The sequence below is a fragment of the Citrus sinensis genome, chromosome 5 (genome assembly GCF_022201045.2).
Source record: "Citrus sinensis cultivar Valencia sweet orange chromosome 5, DVS_A1.0, whole genome shotgun sequence".
Taxonomy (NCBI): Eukaryota; Viridiplantae; Streptophyta; class Magnoliopsida; order Sapindales; family Rutaceae; genus Citrus; species Citrus sinensis.
Window position 1 is genome coordinate 7,844,519 of NC_068560.1, and position 25,975 is coordinate 7,870,493.

At 35.1% G+C, this 25,975-nt stretch overlaps 2 protein-coding genes and 1 non-coding gene across 3 annotated transcripts; 1 reads left to right on the forward strand and 2 right to left on the reverse strand.

Annotated features, from left to right (window-relative positions):
- Positions 1-4,366: 4,366 nt before the first annotated feature.
- On the reverse strand, positions 4,367-6,274 carry LOC127902218 (uncharacterized). The gene has a single exon (XM_052441047.1). The coding sequence runs from the start codon at positions 6,272-6,274 to the stop codon at positions 4,367-4,369; it is 1,908 nt and encodes a 635-aa protein (XP_052297007.1).
- LOC127902847 (small nucleolar RNA R71) lies at positions 5,766-5,872 on the forward strand. Its single transcript, XR_008055484.1, has one exon. It is a non-coding gene; the product is annotated as a small nucleolar RNA R71 (small nucleolar RNA).
- An 18,585-nt stretch (positions 6,275-24,859) lies between the features above and the next one.
- On the reverse strand, positions 24,860-25,723 carry LOC107175217 (geranylgeranyl pyrophosphate synthase, chloroplastic-like). Its single transcript, XM_015526587.2, has one exon. The coding sequence runs from the start codon at positions 25,721-25,723 to the stop codon at positions 24,860-24,862; it is 864 nt and encodes a 287-aa protein (XP_015382073.2).
- Between the last annotated feature and the right edge of the window lie 252 nt (positions 25,724-25,975).

Sequence of the window (25,975 nt, forward strand, 5' to 3'; positions counted from 1 at the left end):
GGGAAGAAAGGCAGCCGCACAAGGGGAATAATAGGAAGCCAAGAGAAAAGAAATAATAGAGCAGCAGCCGGAAGTCTTGAACGAAAACCGAAGAGCAGCAGGAATAATTTAGAGCAGAAGGAAGACACATTAATTCTTGAGTTCTTCTTTCTCTTTTCTCTATTATCTTGCTTGAATGTTTCCAATTAAATTAATGAATTCTCTTTATATTCCCATGAACTAATTTATTTTACTAGGGCTACGATGTAGCCTAACTATGAAGATTTAATTCCATAAATCTATGTTATTTTTAATTTATTATTCCATGATTGAGTGTTCATTATTGTGCTTAATGCTTTTAAATATCTGGCCAATATTTGAATGATTTGAGAATACATAATGAGATCGAGAGGAGATTTATGTATTTTTGCTCTGTGTAATGGATGCCATGAATTGAACGAAAGACAGAGATGTGCCAACGTGATTCGTGCAGTTTTATCTAAGAATTTTCATAGAGCTTAATGAATCTTTGCATACTTAAATTCACATAGAGATATAGTAGGTTGATATGTGGAGATATTTTTGAAATTACTCGAGAGAGGATATTGAATAAATTAGGAAAATTCACTGTCAACATGGGTAATAAATTTTAATAGCATAGATGGAGGATTAAATTGGATTGGTTATGGTGAAATCAGATGTCCTAATGTCTTAATCTCTTGGTGATTTCTATTACTGTCTACATCTTTATTTAATTTTTAATTATTTTATTTTATTTTATTTTAATCTAAATTCGCTTATTCGATTGTTCAAATAGATAAGGGTTAGAATAATTTCAGTAACTAATAGGATATACAATCTCTGTGGGACGATACTCTACTCTTCATTATATTACTTGTGCCGACTAGTACACTTGCTAATTTACGCAACAAGTTTTTGCAAATCTAGATAAAACAAAATAAAATAAGTAAAAGAAAAGAAAAAGGATACGAAAAAGAAAAAAAAATTGATAATAATAAAGTTTAGAAAGCTTGGGTTGCCTCCCAAGAAGCGCTTAATTTATAGTCATTAGCTTGACTGTCTCTGGTCGTCATTCAGGACTAGACAGCTCAATAGCTATCTTGTGCTTATCAAATGCATCATCCAAATAAGGCTTCAATCGATGACCATTAACCTTGAATGTGCCCTTTGTATCATGTGAAACTTCTACCACGCCAGATGGAAAGACTTGTGTTATTGTAAAAGGACCAGACCAACGGGATCGCAACTTGCCTGGGAAAAGCCGAAGTCGAGAATTATATAATAAAACATTTTGGCCAACTTGAAATTCACGTCTGAGTATATGCTTGTCATGCCAATGTTTAGTGCGGGCTTTATAGATTCAAGCATTCTCATACGCTGCATTGCGAAATTCATCCAGTTCATTAAGTTGCAACAATCTCTTTTCTCCTGCTGCTTGCATGTCAAAGTTCAAAATCTTCATCGCCCAATATGCCCTATGCTCAAGTTCAACAGGTAGATGGCATGCTTTTCCGAATATTAGATGATAAGGAGACATACCAATAGGTGTTTTGAAAGCTGTTCGATACGCCCATAGTGCATCGTCTAATTTTATCGACCAATCCTTCCATGAAGCGTTTACTGTTTTCTCCAAAATTCTCTTTAATTCTCGATTCGAAACTTCAACTTGGCCGCTAGTTTGTGGATGGTAAGGGGTGGCAACTCTGTGTGTGACTCCACATTTGCTCAAGAGGGCTTCAAATTGTCGATTGAAAAAATGTTTGCCACCATCACTTATAATTGCTCTTGGAGTGCCAAACCGCGTGAAAATATTTTTCTTCAAAAACCTCACAACAACTCGAGCATCATTGGAAGGCAAAGCAACATCTTCAACCCACTTAGAAACATAATCAACAACTACCAGAATATATTTATTCTTGAAGGAAGATGGAAACGGACCCATGAAGTCAATTCCCCAGACATCAAACAATTCTATTTCAAGAATATTAGTTAGTGGCATTTTATTCTTCCTTGAAATGTTACCAGTTCTCTGACACCGGTCACAAGCAGCAACAAAAACATAAGCATCTTTAAATAAAGTAGGCCGATAAAAACCTGATTGAAGCACTTTTGCCGCAGTTTTGGTTGCGCTAAAATGTCCACCGACTTCACGAGAATGACAGTGTTGTAGAATGCTCTTCATCTCTTCTTCCGGGACACATCGTCGAATGATTTGATTTGAACAGTACTTATACAAGAACGAATCTTCCCAAAGATAATACTTGACATCTGAAAAGAATTTCTTCTTCTGTTGATATGATATATCAGAAAGAACAACGGCGCTCGCCAAATAGTTCACGAAATCTGCATACCATGGTGCGCCGCAAGTCTGCAAGGCCAGCAGTTTTTCATCAGGAAATTCTTCGGTGATTGAAACCATTACATTATCCCCTCGCTCTCCCTGCTCTAACCGAGATAAGTGATCCGCCACCAAATTTTCAGATCCCTTCTTATCCCGAATCTCTAAATCAAATTCTTGTAGTAAGAGCACCCAACGGATCAGTCTTGGTTTAGCATTTGCCTTTGTGAACAGATACTTGAGAGCTGAATGATCAGTATAAACTATTACCTTGGAGCAAACCAAATATGAGCGGAATTTTTCAAGTGCAAACACAACGGCTAGAAACTCTTTCTCAGTGGTAGAATAATTCAATTGCGCGTCTGTCAGAGTTCGACTTGCATAGTAAATAACATGCAACATGTTTTTATACCGCTGCCCCAAAACTGCTCCAATAGCATAATCACTCGCATCACACATAACCTCGAACGGCAGATCCTAATCTGGAGCCATAGTAACTGGAGCTGAAATCAGTTTCTCCTTTAAAGTGTTAAAAGCCTGCAAACACTTATCGGTAAAATTGAAAGGCATATCCTTGAGTAAAAGGTTGCATAAGGGTTTCGTTATCTTTGAAACATCTTTAATAAAACGTCGATAAAACCCGGCATGCCTTAGAAAACTTCTTACTGCTTTCACGGAAGTCGGTGGTGGCAACTTCTCAATGACTTCGATCTTCGCTCTATCAACTTCAATTCCTTTAGCTGAAATACGATGACCTAGCACAATGCCTTCTTGCACCATAAAGTGACATTTTTCCCAATTCAAAACCAAGTTTGTCTCTTCATATCGCTGTAAAACTAGATCTAAATTGTTTAGACAATGATCAAATGAAGATCCAAAAACTGAGAAATCATCCATAAACACCTCAATGAATCTCTCCACCATATCAGAAAATATTGCTATTATGCAACGTTGAAAGGTAGCTGGTGCATTGCATAAGCCGAATGGCATTCTTCTATAAGTAAATGTACCATAAGGACATGTGAAAGTGGTTTTCTCTTGATCTTCTGGTGCTATAGGGAGTTGATTATAGCCTGAATATCCATCTAAAAAGCAATAGTAAGCATGGCCAGCAAGTCTCTCCAACATTTGATCAATAAAAGGTAGTGGAAAATGGTCTTTTCTAGTAGCAGCATTAAGTTTTCTGTAATCCATGCATACCCACCAACCTGTGACTATCCTTGTTGGGATAAGTTCATTGTTGTCATTCTTCACGACCGTCATTCCTCCTTTCTTTGGTACCACTTGCACTGGACTGACCCATTTGCTATCAGAGATTGGATAAATTATCCCAGTATCCAATAATTTAAGCACCTCTGCCCTAACCACTTCTTGCATGTTTGGATTTAGGCGCCTTTGTGGCTGTACTGTCGGCTGATAACTCTCCTCCATTAGAATCTTGTGCATGCAAATTGAAGGGCTTATTCCTTTGATGTCGGCAATAGTCCATCCTAGAGCAGCTTTGTGATCCCTTAAAACTCGAAGTACCTTTTCCTCTTCAAGATCTGTCAAGGCAGAAGAAATAATAACTGGTAGCTTAGAGTTATCATCTAAATAAGCATACCTTAAATGAGAGGGCAACGACTTAAGCTCATGTTTTGGAGGTTCTTCTATTGAAGGTTTTGGTCTAGAAGGATTTCTACCAAGCTCTTCCAATTCTGGCTTTTTCAAGGGCAAGTAAAATGGTGAAGCTTCCAAATACCGTGCATACTCCTGAATACTTGTATTCGTAGATTGAGTAGTCCCAGAGTGAACAATACATCCTTCTAGTGTGTCATTTGGCATTGTATCGCGAAAGCTCTCAATTATCTCCTTATCAATGGTGTCTATTTGAAGGCATGTGTCGATCTCCGATGGATATTTCATTGCTTCAAATACATTGAAAGTGACTTGCTCATTTTGCACCCTAAGGATTAGTTTTCCTTCTTGGACATCAATAAGAGTTCTTCCCGTGGCCAAGAATGGTCGGCCTAAAATGATTGGTATCTCTCAATCTTCAATCATATCCAAAACAATAAAATCTGCAGGAAATATAAACTTGTCGACCTTAACAAGTACGTCCTCAATCATTCCTCTAGGATACTTTATAGACCTATCTGCCAATTGAAGAGAAACAGTTGTTGCCTTTGGTTCACCAAGTCCTAATTTCCTGAAAACAGATAAAGGCATCAAATTAATACTTACACCTAAATCACACAAAGCTTTATCAAAATAGGTATTTCCAATAGTGCATGGGATAGAAAAACTCCCTGGATCTTTCAACTTCGGTGGCAATTTATTCTGTAGAATTGCAGTTGACTCTTCAGTTAACAACACGGTTTCATGCTCTTCTAATTTCCTCTTGTTGGATAAAATTTCTTTCATGAATTTAGCATAGCTTGGCATTTGTTCTAATGCATCTGCAAAAGGAATGTTAATATGCAATTTTTTAAAGACATCAAGAAATTTAGAGAACTGCTTATCTAATTTATTTTTCCGAAGGCGCTGAGGAAACGGGATTGGAGGGACATAAGCTTTGACTGGTGCTGATTGTTGTGATTGTGGAATTTCTGCACTTGCTGTCTCATATGTTCTAGTGGTGTCTTTAGTTTGCTCCATGTTATCTTCTTCAACTTCCTTTACTTCTTTTGGTGGATCTTCAAGTTGTCTACCATTCCGAAGCATAATTGCATTCATTTGTTCCTTTGGATTTGTCTCTGTGTTGCTCGATAGAGAGCCTTGTGGTCTGTTGGATAACAAGTTTGCAATCTGACCCATTTGCACCTCGAGGTTCCGGATTGATGCAGCTTGATTCTGAAAAGTTGTCTCTGTTTTGGTCATGAATTGAGACATATTTTTTGTAAGTTGGGTAAGAGCATCTTCTAAATTTGACTTCTTCTCTTGTGATTGGAACCCTGGAGGTAGCTTCAATGTATTTTGAGTGTTGTTCCATGACAAATTCGGGTGGTTTCTCCAGCCAGAATTATAGGTACTAGAATATGGGTTATTTTGTTGCCTCTGGAAGTTTGACACATAATGAGCTTGTTCAGCAGATGACGACGCAAAAGGACTTCCAACTTGGCAGTTGACATTGGTATGGTTCCCTCCGCATAATTCACACACTTGAGTTTGAATAGCACTAACATTTAGGTGCTCCAGCTTATTAGATAAAGCAGTCATCTGTGCAGATAAAGTAGTGACAACATCAACATTATGGGCTCCTACAATTTTCCTTGGCATTGATCGCTCTGAAGTCCACTGGTAATTGTTGGATGCCATCTCCTCCAATAATTCATAAGCTGCTTCTGGTGTTTTTCCCATTAACGTTCCTCCTGCTGCAGCATCAATCATTGTTCTGGTATTGGATCCCAAACCATTGTAAAATGTCTGCACCTGAAGCCAAACTGGTAGACCATGATGTGAGCATTTTCTTAGTAGGTCTTTGTATCTCTCCCACGCTTCATATAATGATTCCATCTCGAACTGAGCAAAGGTTGTGATGTCATTCCTCAACTTGGCTGTTTTTGCTGGAGGAAAGTACTTTGCTAAAAACTTTTGTGCTAAACCATCCCAAGTAGTGATTGTTCCAGCAGGGAGTGAGTTCAACCACTCTTTTGCTTTATCCCTCAATGAAAATGGAAAAACCCTTAGCCTGATAGCATTGTCTGAAACACCATTTTGCTTAAATGTGTCACAAATTTTTGAGAAATTTGCAATATGAGCATTTGGATCATCATTTGGCATCCCAGCAAACTGTACTGACGTCTGAATCATCTGGATTACGACTGGCTTAATTTCAAAATTATTGGCTTGAACGGTGGGGCGTGCAATGCTTGAGCGAGCACCATTAACTGTAGGCACAACATAATCTCTTAAGGGTCTCGCATCCTCATTTCCATGTAATGCTTCGTCAGCCATGATTAGTTGTTGCTCTTGTAAAGCTTCTCTCTTTTCTTTATTAAGCCTTCTACACGTACGTTCAATCTCTGGATCAAAAGGCAATAAATCAAAACTTCTTGAGCGTCTCATAAAATTAAACAAGAACAAAAAATAAAATAAAATAAAAATAATAAAAATAAAATTCAAATTAAACTAAGGTTAGTTGGTATCAATACTAATCCAAACAATCCCCGGCAACGGCGCCAAAAACTTGTTGCGTAAATTAGCAAGTGTACTAGTCGGCACAAGTAATATAATGAAGAGTAGAGTATCGTCTCACAGAGATTGTATATCCTATTAGTTACCGAAATTATTCTAACCCTTATCTATTTGAACAATCGAATAAGCGAATTTAGATTAAAATTAATAAAATAAAATAATTAAAAATTAAATAAAGATGTAGACAGTAATAGAAATCACCAAGAGATTAAGACACTAGGACATCCGATTTCACCATAACCAATCCAATTTAATCCTCCATCTATGCTATTAAAATTTATTACCCATGTTGACAGTGAATTTTCCTAATTTATTCAATATCCTCTCTCGAGTAATTTCAAAAATATCTCCACATATCAACCCACTATATCTCTATGTGAATTAAAATATGCAAAGATTCATTAAGCTCTATGAAAATTCTTAGATAAAACTGCACGAATCACGTTGGCACATCTCTGTCTTTCGTTCAATTCATGGCATCCATTACACAGAGCAAAAATACATAAATCTCCTCTCGGTCTCATTATGTATTCTCAAATCATTCAAATATTGGCCAGATATTTAAAAGCATTAAGCACAATAATGAACACTCAATCATGGAATAATAAATTAAAAGTAACATAGATTTATGGAATTAAATCTTCATAGTTAGGCTACATCATAGCCCTAGTAAAATAAATTAGCTCATGGGAATATAAAGAGAATTCATTAATTTAATTGGAAACATTCAAGCAAGATAATAGAGAAGAGAGAAAGAAGAACTCAAGAATTAATGTGTCTTCCTTCTGCTCTAAATTATTCCTGCTGCTCTTCGGTTTTCGTTCAAGACTTCCGGCTGCTACTCTATTATTTCTTTTCTCTTGGCTTACTATTATTCCCCTTGTGCGACTGCCTTTCTTCCCTTTTATAATGTTGTGGTTTCTTCCAAATCCTTAAAGGAAAAGGATTGCAAATCCAGCCCACGATCCTTAAATGAAAAAAATTAAAAACAAAAGCCCAACCGCCTATTTCATTCATAAGCCAATCATAATTAAAAGCAAAAGCCTCTCCACGTGTTGCATGCCATATTCTCTTTGTAAATGAATTCTTCAATGCTTCCTCCACGTGCTGCATGCATGCTCTATGATTAATTAAATTAAATCCTTTGTGATTTGTTCCAATTAATTCTCTTTAATCCCATATTGTACCTAAAATAATAAAATATGAAAATTAAAATAAAATTAACATAATAAAACATAAAATTAAGTTATGGAAGCATTAAAATAATAGATAAATTATGAGCACATCAAAGAATATGTTAATATTCCTATAGGTGTTATTGGCATTGATCAGTGTCTCATTCTTGACTTTATTCAAGACACAACAAATCAAGACAATATTAGAGAACCCCTCATACAAGAAGTTGTTCTAGAAGAACAAACTCTACCACATCAATAACTTATGCCATTAAAGAGATGCAGTAGAGAAATGAGAAGTGCATTGCTAGATCATTACATTGCATTTCTCCACAACATGAGGCAGACATTGAAGTGATGGAAGACGATCCAATCAATTTCCGTCAAGCCATGGAAAGTTTCAACTCTCAAAAGTGGATTGATGCCATGAATGAAGAGATGAAGTCCATAAAAGACAATGATGTATGGGATCTTGTCCCATTGCTAGAAGGTGTGAAACATATTGGTTGCAAATGAATATTTAAGACCAAAATGGATTCGAAAGGTAATATGGAGAGGTACAAGGCGCGCCTTGCCGCAAAGGGCTTTGCACAGAAAGAAGGCATCGACTATAAAGAGATTTTCTCTCCGGTTTCTTTGAAAGACTCTTTTAGGATTATAACATCATTAGTGGCGCATTTCGATCTTGAGGTATATCATACGGATGTAAAGACGGCGTTTCTCAATAGCGACATTGATGAGACAATCTATGTGATGCAGCTAGAAAATTTTGTGTCTGGAGACCCAAAGAATATGGTTTGCAAACTTAAGAAATCCATCTATAGGCTCAAACAAACATCTCGACAATGGTATTTCAAGTTTCATCAAGTGATCATCTCATTTAGTTTTGAGATGAATTTGTTCTATGGGAGCAAGTATATTTTTCTGGTTTTATATGTCGATGACATTATGCTTGCCAGCAGCGATATAGGCTTATTGCAGGACACTAAGAGATTTCTAGGTAAGAATTTTAAGATGAAAGATCTTGGTGACACATCTTTTGTATTAGGCATATAGATACACCGGGATCACTCCCAGTGTATTCTAGGATTATCACAAAAGAGCTATATCGACACAGTTGTCAAGAGATATGGCATGCCAAATTGCAAACCAGGTGATACCCCTATTGCTAAAGAAGACAAGTTTAATCTCAATCAGTGCCTCAAGAATAACTTTGAGGAGAAAGAAATGCAGAAGATTCTTTATACATCAGTAGTAGGAAGTTTGATGTATGCTCAGGTTTGTACGCGATTGGATATTACATACATTACTCGGATGTTGGGTAGATATTTAAGTAATCCAAGAATAGACCGTTGGAAAGTAGCCAAACAAGTGTTGCGGTACTTACAGTGAATAAAAGACTACATGCTCACATATCATAGGTCTGATCAGCTTGAGATCGTTGGGTATACTGACTCCAATTTTGTTGGATGCCAAGATAGTATGAAATCCACTTCGGGTTACATCTATTTGCTAGCTAGGGGTATTGTCTCTTGAAACAGTGCTAAACAGTCTCTTATATCCTCTTCTATGATGGCAGCAAAGTTTATAGTATATTATAAGGCATCCAATCACGAAATATGATTACATAATTTTGTCACATGGCTGCGCATAGTAGATGGTGCTGATAGACCACAAAAATTATTTTGTGACAAGAAGTCAACAGTGCTTATTCCAATAACAATAGGAGCTCGACGAAGTCGAAGCATATAGACATCAAGTTTCTAGTTGTTAAAGAAAGATTTCAGAGTGGACAGTTGTCTATAGAGCACATTGGCATAGACTCCATGATTGTGGATCCGCTTACTAAGGAATTGCCACCCAAAATATTTCATGAGCACACTACTCGTATGGGTATCATGTCATTTAAAGATATTCAGTTTTAGTAAGAGTTTGTGATTTTAGATGCTCTTATAACATATACATTTTCAGTTATTTCAGTTATAGATGTTTCCAGTTATTTTCTACATAAATAAAGTTTTGGTGTAGTCACACTCTAATTTTGGTATGATTTCATCTTATTAAGATTTAAGGTGAACCATTTGGAAATGGACATATTAAGTTCACATTACGTGAAATTTCCATGCTACACATCCACATCATTATCTATGTCATTCAGTCGTATTGGCACAGTGACTATTGATGGGTCGAGTTACGAAAGTTGTAACGAAGGCTGCTTTAATCTTAGGTTGGTACGGTTGATGAACCAGATTGGTTATAGATACATTTTAGTAATGACAGTAAGGTTGAGCTCATTCGGTTATTTTTTCAGAGCATAATTATAAAGTTATACATATAGCCCAAGTGGGAGATTGTTGGATTTTTAATCCAATATTGTTAGATCCTTAATCCAATTTTGAGCTTATATGTGAATAGTAATATGTTGTGGACTGCAATATATAAGTTAAGTCCAATTAAAAGTGATCTATTTAGATTTTCGTTATTACGGGCTTTAATACATCTAATAAGGTGTGAGCCTTTAATGTGTAGAGACCCAATAGTATTATAATTCTATGATGGGGAGAATTAGGAATACCTAGTAACAACAAGAAAAAATTGTCTATATAAGTGGTTATGGTCCCCAGGTCATATGTATCTTTCTATTCTTTCTGAAATCTCATCATCAAAGAGAGAGCCCTGAGAAAACATAAAGGATTTTTTAGGAGAACGTGTAGATCTGGAAAGCCAACCACACTACTTCAGAGAGAAATTAAGCATTATGGATTTAGGTACGCTTCTGCATAATTTTGTTATTGATTTTTGGTGATACAACATGAATGTTCCTGGGTTTATAGGTGATTGTTTTCATCAAAGTTTTTCTTGTCCCAACAATTCGCCATTTTCTCGCCTCATCAACTCCTTGTAGTATAGTCTCCCCATGTCTGACTCCATGCAAGTAGCACCGCTAATGTTGCTTGTAGTCATTCTGTGCTCTCAAGGCGTCATTGGCATGCCAATCCGCAAACTCAAAGCCAATCCCCACAGGCCACGTACTGGTCTACATTGGAAAGGAGATGGAGTAACAGAAACCCGATCTTGAAGACAGTAGCAGGCTATTGGCAACAACCATTCAGCTGAGAAACAAAGGGAAATCGTGATAGCGCAAGTTGGGAAATGGGGATGAAGACGAAGACGAGGATAAAGAGCTATCACATTTGTTGTCTGCAGCATTATTCTTTTTTGTGTGTGAAGTGTGATCTAAAATTAGAACTTGCCATGTAAAGTCAAAAGAGAGTCCAGCACTTAGAATTGTTTTAGTGGTTTCAAGATACGGTGTTGTTTCATGTCCAAACTGGCTTATCTTAAACTCACCTTTTCATTAAATAGTAATAAGCCATCACATGTATGTGATAGATAAATAAACTATCACAAATCTATCACGTCTTTGTAATATATAAAAATTGTCACATGTCTATCATATTCTTTTGATCAATGATTAATTTTTTAATATTTATGACAAAAATTCGGTCATTGCAACTTGTTTTTCTAGTAGTGAGTGTTTGGGTGTTGTCGGTTTAGTATGGGTTTCGAGGATTTTACTAGTTGTGTGTTGTATTTTGAGATTTGAGAGTGAGGCTTGAAAATTTTCTCAACACTTTTGTGTTAGCCTAAAAGGCTACACATAATGTAATTTTGATGATAACAAACATGTGTCTTAAGTAAAAATAATAAATATTGTATTTCACATTTTCACTAGTTTTTGAAGGATAATATTTATGCAAGTGAATCAAGTGAAATCAAGATTGAAGACACTCAAAGGACAACGGCAACATCAAGAATATAGTTTGGAGCTCAACGAACAAATTAGTGCGAAAAATTCTTGTAAAGCCGGTATGATTTAATTGATGCATGATTTAGCATTTGAGAAGCTCAATAGATTAATTTAATTAAATATTTTTCATAAACTAAAAGGTTTTATTTTTAAAGAAAAGTATTTTGTGGATTTAAGTAATTTGGACTTAAATGCTAAGATTTGAAATCTTTGATTTTAATAAGTATTAAAATTTCAGAGTTGGATGTTTTTTACAAACATTTTAAATGTTTTGGGCCATACTATAATTTATGAATATTTTGGACTAAGGTGAAAGATTTTGAGAACTTTGAAAAATATGGGTATTATGTTGAAAAAGACATTTGTGCGAAATAATAAAATTTTTGGGGCCATATCATAATTTCAAAAAGTTTGGGAAAGACAACTATCTTAGGATGTTCTGAAATTAGACCTATTTGAAAAATTTTATGACATTTTGGGCTATAGTATAATTATAAAAAGTTTTGGGTCAAAGTGTAATTTTAGTGAACAGTGTTACTGTAGCAAAATTCAAAAATAACGGTAATATCACTGTTCCTGAGCGGCTAGCCGGATAATCAAGCGGCTAACCGCTTGAGTACTAGAATTTGCCTATAACGGCTAGTTTTTGTGCTTTCACTATAAAAACTCAACTCAAACTTCATTTTAAGAAGGAATGCACAAAAATATAAGATCATTCAACATATATTGAGCTTCCAAAATACAAATCATCATTGATTAAATCATTGTTGAGCTATTAGCTGCATATCCACTCTTAAAAAGAGTTTTTGTTGTAATTTTCATTTCTTATCAAATTGTGAGTGTGTAAGTGGGGGAAACACTTGGGGTGAAGAGATTGGGGAGATAATCTCTTGGTTGTAAAGGTTCATTGACACCTTGGAAGTCAATTGTAAACATTTGAAGCCTTGGGAGGCTTGGATAGTGAAATCCTCGAGCTCGGTTGGCTTGGAGACGTGGACGTAGGCGGGGATTACCGAACCACGTAAAAATCCACGTGTTTGTTTTTCTCTTCCCTTGCTCTTTTAATTTTACGCTTGCTTCAATTTATTATTCTCTATTTCATTAAGGCGTTAGATTGATTTATTGTGCGTATTGTGTTGCATTATTTTTAAAAAACCAATTCACCCCCCCTCTTGGGTTGCGTTACTTGTATTTCACTTTGAATATTTTTTAGTTCCCTCCTCACAAAATTTTTCCCTCCTTGTCGTGGTCCTCCAACTTGTTCATTTGTCAGATGCTCTATATTCGATCTCGTTAACACCCATATTTGGAAGAACATATTTTTCTACAAATTCTTAGATATAGCTATCTAATTCGATCAATTTACGAGAGTAACATTCTTTCATGTATAATTTTTGTTATTGGCAGAGCCTTCTAGGAATATGACCGGAAACTATGCATGGTTCTCAAGTTTCACCAAAATCGAAAATGGTGGAGATGTATCATTTGGAGATAACTCAAAAGAAAAAATTCTCGGGATTGGAAATGTTGGTAAAATTTCTTCAACTTTAATTGAAAATGTGTGTTTAGTTGAGAATTTGAAACACAATTTGATTAGCATTAGTCAACTATGTGACAAAGGTTATAAAGTTGTTTTTGATAAGTCAAGATGTGTTATTGAGAATGCATGTGATGGGAAAATTTTGTTTATGGGAAATAGATGTGGCAATGTTTACACGATTGATATAGAGTGTGCATCTACTCATGATAAATGTTTTTCGGCATTGCATGATGATGGTTGGTTATGGCATAGAAGACTAGGACATGTTAGCAAGGATTTAATTTCTAAAATTTCGAAAAACGATTTAGTTTAAGGTCTTCCAAAAATTGGTTTTCAAAAGGATAGAATTTGTGAAGCATGTCAATTTGGAAAACAAATCAAAACCTCTTTCAAAAACAAGAATAATATCTCTACTTTAAAACCTCTTCAATTACTTCACATAGATTTGTTTAGACCCTCTAGATATGCTAGTTTAAGTGACAAATTTTATGCATTTGTAATTGTAGATGATTATTCTAGAAATACATGGGTATTATTCTTAGCTAATAAGGATAATGCTATTGATGCATTTAGAATTTTCTGTAAAAAGGTTCAAAATGAGAAGGGTTATTCTATCAATTGTATTAGAAGTGATCATGGTGGAGAGTTTGAAAATCATGCATTTGAAAATTTTTGTAATGATTTTGGCATTGAGCATCAATTTTCATCACCTAGGACTCCACAACAAAATGGAGTTGTTAAGAGAAAGAATAGGTCTATTCAAGAAAAGGCTAGGACCATGTTAAATGAAAATGCATTACCAAAATATTTTTGGGCCGAAGCCGTCAACACCGCTTGTTATGTTTTAAATTGGGTGTTGATTAGACCTCATCTCAATAAAACTTCCTATGAGCTTTGGAAAGATAGAAAACCCAACATTGGTTATTTCAAAGTTTTTGGATGTAAATGTTTTGTTTTAAACACAAAAGATAATCTTGGTAAATTTGATCCAAAATCTGATATTGGCATCTTTCTCGGGTATTCAAACTCAAGTAAAGCTTATAGAGTTTATAATAAAAGAACTTTAGTTGTGGAAGAATCCATGCATGTTACGTTTGATGAATCTAACCCCTTCTCTGCGGAGAAAGGAGTTGTTAATGATGATGCAGATGGAGAGTTACAAGAAGAATCATCAAAAGATGATGTGCTCATAATTTATCTATTATTTTAATGCTTCCATAACTTAATTTTATGTTTTATTATGTTAATTTTATTTTAATTTTCATATTTTATTATTTTAGGTACAATATGGGATTAAAGAGAATTAATTGGAACAAATCACAAAGGATTTAATTTAATTAATCATTAAGCATGCATGCAACACGTGGAGGAAGCATTGAAGAATTCATTTACAAAGAGAATATGGCATGCAACACGTGGAGAGGCTTTTGCTTTTAATTATGATTGGCTTAGGAATGAAATAGGCGGTTGGGCTTTTGTTTTTAATTTTTTTCATTTAAGGATCGTGGGCTGGATTTGCAATCCTTTTCCTTTAAGGATTTGGAAGAAACCACAACATTATAAAAGGGAAGAAAGGCAGCCGCACAAGGGGAATAAGAGCAGCCAAGAGAAAATAAAGAGAAGAGCAGCAGCCGCAAGTTTTGAGCAAAACCGAGAGCAGCAGGAATAATTTGGAGCAAGAAGAAGACGCATTAATTCTTAAGTTTTTCTTTTCCTCTTCTCTATTATCTTGCTTGAATGTTTCTAATTAAATTAATGAATTCTCTTTATATTCCCATGAACTAATTTATTTTACTAGGGCTACGATGTAGCCTAACTATGAAGATTTAATTCCATAAATCTATGTTATTTTTAATTAATTATTCCATGATTGAGTGTTCATTATTGTGCTTAATGCTTTTAAATATCTGGCCAATATTTGAATGATTTGAGGATACATAATGAGACCGAGAGGAGATTTATGTATTTTTGCTCTGTGTAATGGATGCCATGAATTGAACGAAAGACAGAGATGTGCCAACGTGATTCATGCAGTTTTATCTAAGAATTTCCATAGAACTTAATGAATCTTTGCATATTTAAATTCACATAGAGATATAGTGGGTTGATATGTGGAGATATTTTTGATATTACTCGAGAGAGGATATTGAATAAATTAGGGAAATTCACTGTCAACATGGGTAATAAATTTTAATAGCATAGATGGAGGATTAAATTGGATTGGTTATGGTGAAATCAGATGTCCTAGTGTCTTAATCTCTTGGTGATTTCTATTACTGCCTGCATCTTTATTTAATTTTTAATTATTTTATTTTATTTAATCTTAATCTAAATTCGCTTATTCGATTGTTCAAATAAATAAGGGTTAGAATAATTTCGGTAACTAATAGGATATACAATCTCTGTGGGACGATACTCTACTCTTCATTATATTACTTGTGCCGACTAGTACACTTGCTAATTTACGCGACAAAAGAGAATCAAGAGAATGCACCACGAGAAAATCAAGAGGATAGACAAGAAGAACAAACAAATATGGAGCTGGAGCAACAAGAAGGTAGTTCTCAAACACTCCCCAAGGAGTGGAGGTATGTTTCCTCTCATCCTAAGGATTTAATTTTAGGTGATCCTTCAAGAGGTATCACAACTAGATCATCACTTAGAAACACATGTGAGCATGCTGCATTTATTTCTCAAATTGAACCAAAATCTTTTGCGGATGCGGAAAATGATGAGTTTTGGATTGTGGCAATACAAGAGGAGTTAAATCAATTTGAGAGAAATAAAGTATGGGAATTGGTTCCTAAACCGGAACATCAATCCATTATAGGCACTAAATGGATATTTAGAAATAAAATGGATGAATCCGGTGTGGTTGTAAGAAATAAAGCTAGATTAGTGGCTCAAGGATACAACCAAGAAGAAGGAATCGATTTTGATGAAACCTTTGCACCTGTAGCTAGATTAGAATCCATTAGGATGTTGTTAGCATTTGCATGCCATAAAGATTTTATTTTATTTCAAATGGATGTCAAGAGTGCTTTCCTAAATGGTTATATTATGGAGGAAGTTTATGTGATACAACCTCCTGGTTTTGAAAATGAAAAATTTCCAAATCATGTGTATAAGTTATCAAAAGCATTGTATGGATTAAAGCAAGCACCTAGAGCATGATATGATAGGCTTAAAAATTTCTCATTGGATAACAGTTTTCGATGGGAAGAGCGGATACTGCCCTCTTCATTAAAAATAAAAATCAAGATATGCTTGTTGTTCAAATTTATGTTGATGATATTATTTTTGGTTCTACTAATGAATCTTTGTGCAAAGATTTCTCCTCTTGTATGAGTAAGGAATTTGAGATGAGCATGATGGGAGAATTGAAGTATTTTCTTGGACTTCAAATCAAACAAAACAATGAGGGGATCTTCATCAACCAAGCTAAGTACGTCAAAGACTTGCTCAAGAGATTTGGTATTGAGGAATCAAATACCAAGAATACTCTAATGAGTACAACAATCAAGCTTGATAAAGATGAAAAAGGTAAAGAGGTTGATATTAAAAAATATCGAGGTATGATCGGATTCTTACTTTACTTAACTGCAAGTAGACCCGATATCATGTTTAGTGTATGTTTGTGTGCAAGATTTCAATCATGTCCTAAGGAATCTCATTTGCTTGCTGTTAAAAGAATTTTTCGTTATTTGAGTGGAACCATAGATATTGACCTTTGGTATCCTAGAGGAACTCATCTAGATTTAACTTGTTATTCGGATGCCGATTTTGCCGGTCACAAGGTCGATAGGAAAAGTACTAGAGGAACTTGCTATTTTCTTGGTCATTCACTTGTTTCATGGTTTAGTAAGAAACAAAATTTGGTGGCACTCTCAACTACTGAAGCGGAATATATTGCCGCATGTAGTTTTTGTGCACAAGCACTTTGGATGAAACAAACACTTAGAGACTATGGTATTAATCTTGAACAAATTCCTATCAAGTGTGATAATACTAGCGCCATAAATCTTTCAAAGAACCCCATTCAGCATTCTAGAACCAAACATATAGAGATTAGGCATCATTTCTTGAGAGATCATGTTCAAAAAGGTGATATTGCATTAGAATTTATATCTACGGAAAAACAACTTGTTGATATTTTTACAAAACCCCTTTGCGAAGAACAATTTTCAAAAATTCGGCATGAACTTGGGATGATGAAATTTTCGCATTAACATATCTATTTATGTTATTGAATCTATTTAAATTGGTTGCTTGATGATTGTTAATGTTTATGAAGTGTTTGAGCATGTTAGATATATGTGATGTTTGATTTATTAATTTTTGAATGCTTATGGGCTTCATGATTGTATGCTTGTTGGATGGATTATTTGTTTGAATTAATTATCTTTTGGATGTTTAAAATCATGAATCATGCATTAAATTGGCTCTTGAGATGTTTCGGGATCACAAAATGGTCACGGAATTGATCAAACTTAGCCGGAAATCAACTTGAGTGCAGCTGGACAACAACCAGGCTGCTAGCCGCTTGGTCACGGGTTGGGCATATTTTTTTTGCTTCTTCTTCTTCCTTCGTTAATTTTCTGCACATGTTCCTCTTTCTCTCTCAAAACCGTGAGCCACTCTCTTCCATTTCCAATCAATTTCTCTTCATTTCTCAACCATTTGTTTTGCCCAAATCAACCATTCAAACTAATACCCATGCATTTCATCTTCATTAAACACTTCTCCATCATGATTTCTTCACTTGTTCTTCATCATTCCATCCTCATTCCATTCACGCGTGAATAATGTGCTTCATTTTCTTTCTCAAATTTCTTCATCTTTCACTCATTTTCTTGTTAAAATCAATCATCCAACTCATTATTCATCCATTCCTCCTTCAATTTTCACTCTCAAAACAACATTTCATCAACTCTCCACATAAAACCCAAAATCAAAAATTCTCACTCTACCCGTTTCTCTCTCTTCATTTTCAAGCTTCCTTTTGCCCATTTTTAATTCACTCTACATCTTAAATTAGCTTCATTCATCTCTAGGATTAATTTTCTTGCCTCAAACAATTCCATTTCACCCAATTTTTGTTAAACCCGAAATTGCATCTTTAAGCTATTTTTTTTTTTCAACAATGGCAGGTGGTGACAAGTCCAAGGGAAAACACATGGCCAAGAAGCGTAAGGATGACCATGGAGATTATTGGGACTTTATGTTGATTCATTTTCCTCGACTCCAACTTCGGAAACGTTTTCTCAACCATTTCAAGCCAAGGACGGTAATTACTCCTTATTTTGTCAATCTCAATAATATGAAGAATTTAGAAATTTGTGATAAATCTCTTAAAGATTTACTTATTGCTATGGGATGGAAGAATGTGTTGGTCGTTAATGATCCTTACTATGAAAATTTAGTCAAGGTTTTCTATTCGAATATGGATACGAAAGTGTCAAATAGAATTGTTACTAATGTTGGGAGAATTCACATTGAATTTGATGTTGCTTTGCTAAATTCTATCCTTGGCACTCCAAATGAGGGATTGGAAATATATAGTGCTAAAGCCAAAATCAAACAACCTTGGTTCTCCCTTGAAAATGCCGTTCAAAAAATTTGTCGACGACGTGATTTGTCCACTGCGTTCTGTAACTCACCTTTGAAATCTCAAGCCTTACCTCTTCAAACTCGAATCCTTCATTATGTTCTTCATCATGTGATTACTCCTAGGGTCGGTCATGTGGATGAAGTTAGTCGTTTAGATGTAGCTATTTTGGACTGCATTCTAGAGGAAAGGGTGCTAAATATTGGGTATATTATTCTTAATCATATGCTTAGTACTCCCAATTTAGCCAAAAGATCCCTTCCATATGCTAGTATTATTACCCGAATTCTAGAGTATTTCTATGTCCCTATAACCGAGTCAATCTCCTTGAATTCGAGGGAATTAGGCAATGATTCAATCGCTAATCTGGGTTTTTATTGGAGGGATGATAGCTGGCATAAAGATCAAACAACCAAAAAGGTTACGGAACTTGCTCCTTCAGATCATCGTTTCTTTAACAATGTTCGTCCCCCACACTTGCTTCGTGATCTTAGTGCTCCATATCTCTCACATCCTCCACCTTCCGAGGGCCCTTCCCACTCTACTTCAGCTGACTCTGAGGATCCGTTGCAGCAGCTGTTAACTAAAGTGGATTCACTTTCTAAGTGGCAAGACAAACTTCAGTCTATGCTTGAAGCTTTTCACCTTCAGTCCATTTCCGAGCAAGAGCGTCTCTTTGCTCAACAACAGCAGCTTCTTGATGGCCAGCAGCAACTTTTTGCAGCTCTTGGATTTCCACCACCATCCTCTTCATCACATCCACCATCTCCTTAGCACTCTATTTTATTTTATTTTGTTATTTGTCACTCTGCACTACATTTATTCATGCATTGTTGTTTTTCATTTGCGGATGATATCTTGTCGTTTGCTATTTGGATATGTTATTTTTAATTTGTGGATTAAGGATGCTTGTTATTTAATCTTCGGATATGTTATATTTGGATGATGTTTTCGGATTGATTAATTATTTGCTTAATTCTTATGTGTTGCTTGATAACTTGGTGGAGTTGTTGGTTTGTTATACTTGTTAAACCTTATATGGAAGTATTTTTAACCACATAGTGTATTTGAGGATTTGTTCGTTTTTAAGGGGAAACTCTGCCGAAATTTTTGCTCGCCCAAAATTGGTAATATCTTCTTTGAATTATTTTTGGTAATCTTGTTTCAAATCGCATATATCTATTTTTTAAAGCGGGAAATAAATATGCTAAGTTTTTGATAATGTCATTTTGGTTAAATTTTTCGGTCTTAGCATACATCTCTAGTAATTTTGATGATGAAGGGGGAGAAGTCATGTATTTTGAATTTTGAATATCAAGACATGTAATACATATTTTGTATTTCAAGTATTTATGCATGTTTTTGAAATATTAAGGGGGAGCTTTCGAATTATCTAAATCAAATATTCAGGGAGAGTTTTTTTTTTTTTTTTTGAATTTGATTTATAAGTTGAAGTCATGTATGCCATGTATTGAGGGGGAGTTTAATGCCAAAATACATGAGATGTTTGTCATCATCAAAAAGGGGGAGATTGTTAGCCTAAAAGGCTACACATAATGTAATTTTGATGATAACAAATATGTGTCTTAAGTAAAAATAATAAATATTGTACTTCACATTTTCACTAGTTTTTGAAGGATAATATTTATGCAAGTGAATCAAGTGAAATCAAGATTGAAGACACTCAAAGGACAACGACAACATCAAGAATATAGTTTGGAGCTCAACGAACAAATTAGTGCGAAAAATTCTTGTAAAGCCGGTATGATTTAATTGATGCATGATTTAGCATTTGAGAAGCTCAAGAGATTAATTTAATTAAATATTTTTCATAAACTAAAAGGCTTTATTTTTAAAGAAAAGTATTTTGTGGATTTAAGTAATTTGGACTTAAATGCTAAGATTTGAAATCTTTGATTTTAATAAGTATTAAAATTTCAGAGTTGGACGTTTTTTACAAACATTTTAAATGTTTTGGGCCATACTATAATTTATGAATATTTTGGACTAAGGTGAAAGATTTTGAGAACTTTGAAAAATATGGGTATTATGTTGAAAAGGACATTTGTGCGAAATAATAAAATCTTTGGGGCCATATCATAATTTCAAAAAGTTTGGGAAAGACAACTATCTTAGGAAGTTCTGAAATTGGACCTATTTAAAAAATTTTATGACGTTTTGGGCTATAGTATAATTATAGAAAGTTTTGGGTCAAAGTATAATTTTAGTGAACAGTGTTACTGTAGCAAATTCAAAAATAACGGTAATATCATTTTTCCTGAGCGGCTAACCACTTGAGCACTGGAATTTACCTATAACGGCTAATTTTTGGACTTTCACTATAAAAACTCAACTCAAACTTCATTTTAAGAAGGAATGCACGAAAATATAAGATCATATAACATATATTGAGCTTCCAAAATGCAAATCATCATTGATTAAATCATTGTTGAGCTATTAGTTGCATATCCACTCTTAAAAAGAGTTTTTGTTGTAATTTTCATTTCTTATCAAATTGTGAGTGTGTAAGTGTGGGAAACAATTGGGGTGAAGAGATTGGGGAGATAATCTCTTGGTTGTAAAGGTTCATTGACACCTTGGAAGTCAATTGTAAACATTTGAAGCCATGGGAGGCTTGGATAGTGAAATCCTCGAGCTCGGTTGGCTTAGAGGCGTGGACGTAGGCGGGGATTGCCGAACCACGTAAAAATCCGCGTGTTTGTTTTTCTCTTCCCTTGCTCTTTTAATTTTACGCTTGCTTGAATTTATTATTCTCTATTTCATTAAGGCGTTAGATTGATTTATTGTGCGTATCGTATTGCTTTATTTTTAAAAACCCAATTCACCCCCCCTCTTGGGTTGCGTTACTTGTATTTCATTTTGAATATTTTTTAGTTCCCTCCTCACAAAATTTTTCCCTCCTTGTCGAGGTCCTCCAACTTGTTCATTTGTCAGATGCTCTATATTCGATCTCGTTAACACCCATATTTGGAAGAACATATTTTTCTACAAATTCTTAGATATAGCTATCTAATTCGATCAATTTACGAGAGTAACATTCTTTATGTATAATTTATTAGTCTTGGTTGGTAGATAGAGCAGAATATTGCCATTGTATCAACTTATAATAATTTGGCGTTTAACACGATCACACATAACACCTCAGACATCGCATGGTATGACCAGAGGCGAAACTCCAAATGGTCATTTTCTAGTCATCAAAGTTCGCTACATGTCCTCCGGACTTTTTCAAGTTTTTATGCGTCTATCGTTGTAGATCTTCAAACCAAAAATCGTCACATAGAGGACTGTTGTCACCACCGTGAGCCATGGGGGCCAACTGCCGTAGCTTCGCTTGGGGGCCTTGTGCCGAGCCATGGCAGTAAGTGGGCATGCTTGTAGTGAGCACGGAAACAAGGCAGGACTGGCGCGTTGGCTGGGGCATGGCAGTAGAGTGCACGCTGCGGCATGGGCACAAGCAATACTGGGCAGCGCGCACAACAGTATGCGAAGGTGGCGTACACAACAACTCGCAAGACTGTGGCGTTGTGGGCGTGAGGCTTAGCAGCAAGCGAGCAGGAATGAGCGCGCGAGCGTGGTGTTCAACAACGCGCAAGTTAGTTGTGAGATGTGGCTTAGTGGCGGGCTCAAGTGCACGCCGATGTGCAGCGATTTGAGGCATGCACATGGGGGCTGGATCATGCAAAAATGAGAGGCGTTGTGTGCGGACTGTGAGCAGGCAGTGGCTGGGGGACGTGGAGCATGGTTGGCCAAAATTCTCCAAGAGGTAGACGAAAATCAAGCATGAGTGGGAGACATGGCCTTGGAACACTAGAAATGGGGAAAACATGGAGAGTGGACAGCGGCAGTTACGCCCCACAACTTCCTTATCTCTAGACATGGGCAACAGTTGCCTTGTTCCTTGGGGGAGTGGTGATGAACTTCCTTGAACATGCTTAGTGGAGGCCGAAATCTTGGAGAGGGATTTGAGGTGGCGTGTGGGTGTCGCGCCACCTAACCTTAGCGAGTGGGGGTGTCACTTGCAAACCCATGTATATAGATAGTGATAGGGTGTATGTGGGGGGCATGGGTTTTTGATTGAGCATTTGTGTCTTGTGCATACATTACTTGAATTATCTTGGGGTAAAAGCTCGTTTAGTCCTTATATTTTGAAGTTAGTATCCGTTTAGTTCCTATATTTTTAAAAATACCTCAAACCATCCCTACCATTAAATTATTGACACTTTTGCCATTATCTTTTGTTCCTTTTAACTTATTTTTATAATATTGTCCTATTATAATAATTTTTTAGACATTATTAAAAAGAAAAAAAATAACCCTATTATAATAATTTTTTTAGACATTATTAAAAAGAAATAAATTACCAGTTTAACACCAAAAAATAAAATAAAATAAAAAATATATATTAATTTTTGTGGAACACACTCTTGAGTTAAAATATTAATTTTTTTAAAAAAATTGATAATGTAATTTTTTACGATATTAATTTTTTAGACATACGTGAGCTTCCACAAAAATTAAAATATACCTTTTTTGTTTTTATTTTATTTTTGAGTTTAATTTGATAATTTAATTTTTTATTAATATCCAAAAAAGAAACATTATTGTAAAAATATAATATTGTAAAAAAAAGTTAAAAATAATAAAAAATAATGGCATAAGTGTCAATATTTAGTAGCAGGGACGTTTTGAGGTGTTTTTAAAAATACAGGGACTAAATGGACACTAACCTCATAATATAGGGACTAAACAAGCTTTTACCCAATTATCTTGTAAAGCTTTTCTTGTTGCAGAATAGAAAAGTTGGAGGTTGGTGCCTCCGTAAAAATCTATAGTTATGTTCAGTGTTGTGTGCGTGGTTGTTCTTTGTGTTGGCGAGATTACGTTCTTGTATAACTTCCTTTGTGCGAGTATTGACACGCTTCCTTATAAAATCGCTTCTGTTAGGTTTTGAGTTGGCTGGCTAAGTAGGGTCTTAGCGCCATCACGCGGGTTGCCACACGCATCTTGAGAAAAGCCAGGTGACAACTGCAATAGTGGGTGTTTTTTCTTGTAGCATAAGTAATTTTATTTGGTTGATTATTCTAATTCAAGTGTTAAAAAAATTAAGTTAAAAAATTAATTTAAAGTTTACCCACCACTCTATTTTTAAAAATAATTAAATAAATGAACTCTAAAATTCAACAAAGCAATAGGCTTTCGACTTGGAGGAAGATAAAAAATTATAGCAATTTATTGTCCTCTTATGGTCCCCATCTTAAACAAACTTCTTTATTTTCCTTCTTTATTAATTTTTATATCAGGGTAAGTTTAGAATTGTTGGCTGCTAATTTTTTTTCATTTTTATTTTTTAATAATTTTCTTCCCCAGTCGAGATTTGGTCAAACCCGTGAAAAGTAATATATATTTTAAAACTATAAGAATTTATAACTAATGATGTATCTATTTATTAATCATTTATTTTATTTGTGTAGTAATGAGACTATAGAAAGAAGGCTCATCTCCTTATGTGCATATACTTGAAAATGAATAAAAGTGATCTCTAGACACTAGTTGTATCTTTTATTTGCTTTCCTTCTTTCTTTTACAAAATTGTGTTTCAATTGATAAATAATTTAACAATTAATTTATAGAGTGCATTTATAATTCAATGAACATGCATTCGATTAACTAAAAATTCATTGTAAAATATTTTCAAATCTAATCAATCGAATAAGAATTAATCCACTAAATATACATTAATTAAACTAAAAAAAATAATACAATGTAATTATTTACCTCTTCAATTGCCCTAATAAAAATGATATAAGTTCAGAAGTCTCAAGTTTAAAAGAAATTGTTACTAATGTCAACTGAAAATCCTGCTGATTACGAAGCTAAAGATGATACAATAGCTTCGGAGCCAGTTATGATCAAGGGAACACTCAACTCATATCTCATCAACAACACTTTATAATTTTTTTATTGTAATTCGAGAATTCAACCTCATAACTTCTAAATGCAATACGAAAATTAGAGACCAAATACAATTAAATTTAAATTTTAAAGAAAAAATAAGATAGACTCATATTTTATTAAATAAAATATCATAGTCAATAAACATATTTTATTAAATTCAGACAATATTATTACAACCGATGTTTTTAAGGGCAAAATAGTAACGATAATTATAACAAAACAACCATGAAAACTAATTAATATTATCAAAAGAAACGATGAAGTTAATCAGATGGTCTAGCGGGGCAGCCCTTGTAGGATCAAAGTAAGCAAGCTCTTGTTTTGCTTCAGCTATCAGCTCCTTGGCTTGCTTCTTGGACCCATCGATACCCAAAAACTTTGGATACGTTGCCTTATCCCGCAGCATATCCCTGCCAGTTTTTTCCCTCGTGTCTGGCGATCCAATCACATCTACAATATCATTCCACAATTGATATGCCATCCCCACACATTTTCCAAAATTTCTCATTCTTCCTATCTCTTCTTCATTTCCTCCTCCTATTATGACTCCAATAACTATGCTTGCCTCTACAGATTTCCCAGCTTTGTATCTATGAATGAAGTCCAATTCACTCAAACTTACTTCTTTGCCTTCACTGGTCATGTCCATTATCTGCCCTGCAGCAAGTCCCTGTGAACCAAATGCTGAGGTTATCTCAACAATGGCTCGAAGAATACGGTCGGGCGAAACGTTTTTTGCCTTGATCATGGCAATTTGCTCAATGGCAAGGCAGAATAGAGCTTGACAAGCAAGAAGTGTGGTTGCTTCACCGAAAACCTTGTGGTTTGAAGGCTTGCCTCGTCGAAAATCATCGTTGTCAAGGCAAGGCAGGTCATCTTGAATCATACCCATTACGGAGAGCATCTCTATAGCACAAGCCAGAGACATCGCTACTGACTCACTTCCCCCAACCAATTCACATGAAGCATTGCATAATATTGACAAAAAATATTTACCACCAGGTATCATAGAGTATCTCATTGCTTCATGAAGAACAGCAGGATGTCGCAGTGGAACTGCTTCATCTAGAGCCTTGTTTATTTGTTTTGCTTTCATGGGCTTGTATTCATCAATTTGGAATAACTTGGGTAAAGGGTGGTTCTTTTGTGAATTAATAATCATCAGTTTTTTGGGTTGCCGCCTCAACGGTGCTGATATTGATAAATGGGAATTGGGAACAAATGGGATCATTGAATGGTGTTTGAAAGCAATAATGGAGTTCGTAAAGTGATTTGATGAGGCCATGGATATGCGGAGGGGTGGAAGGATTAATGACTGTTTTTGTTTTTTATGTGAATTGTTTATTTC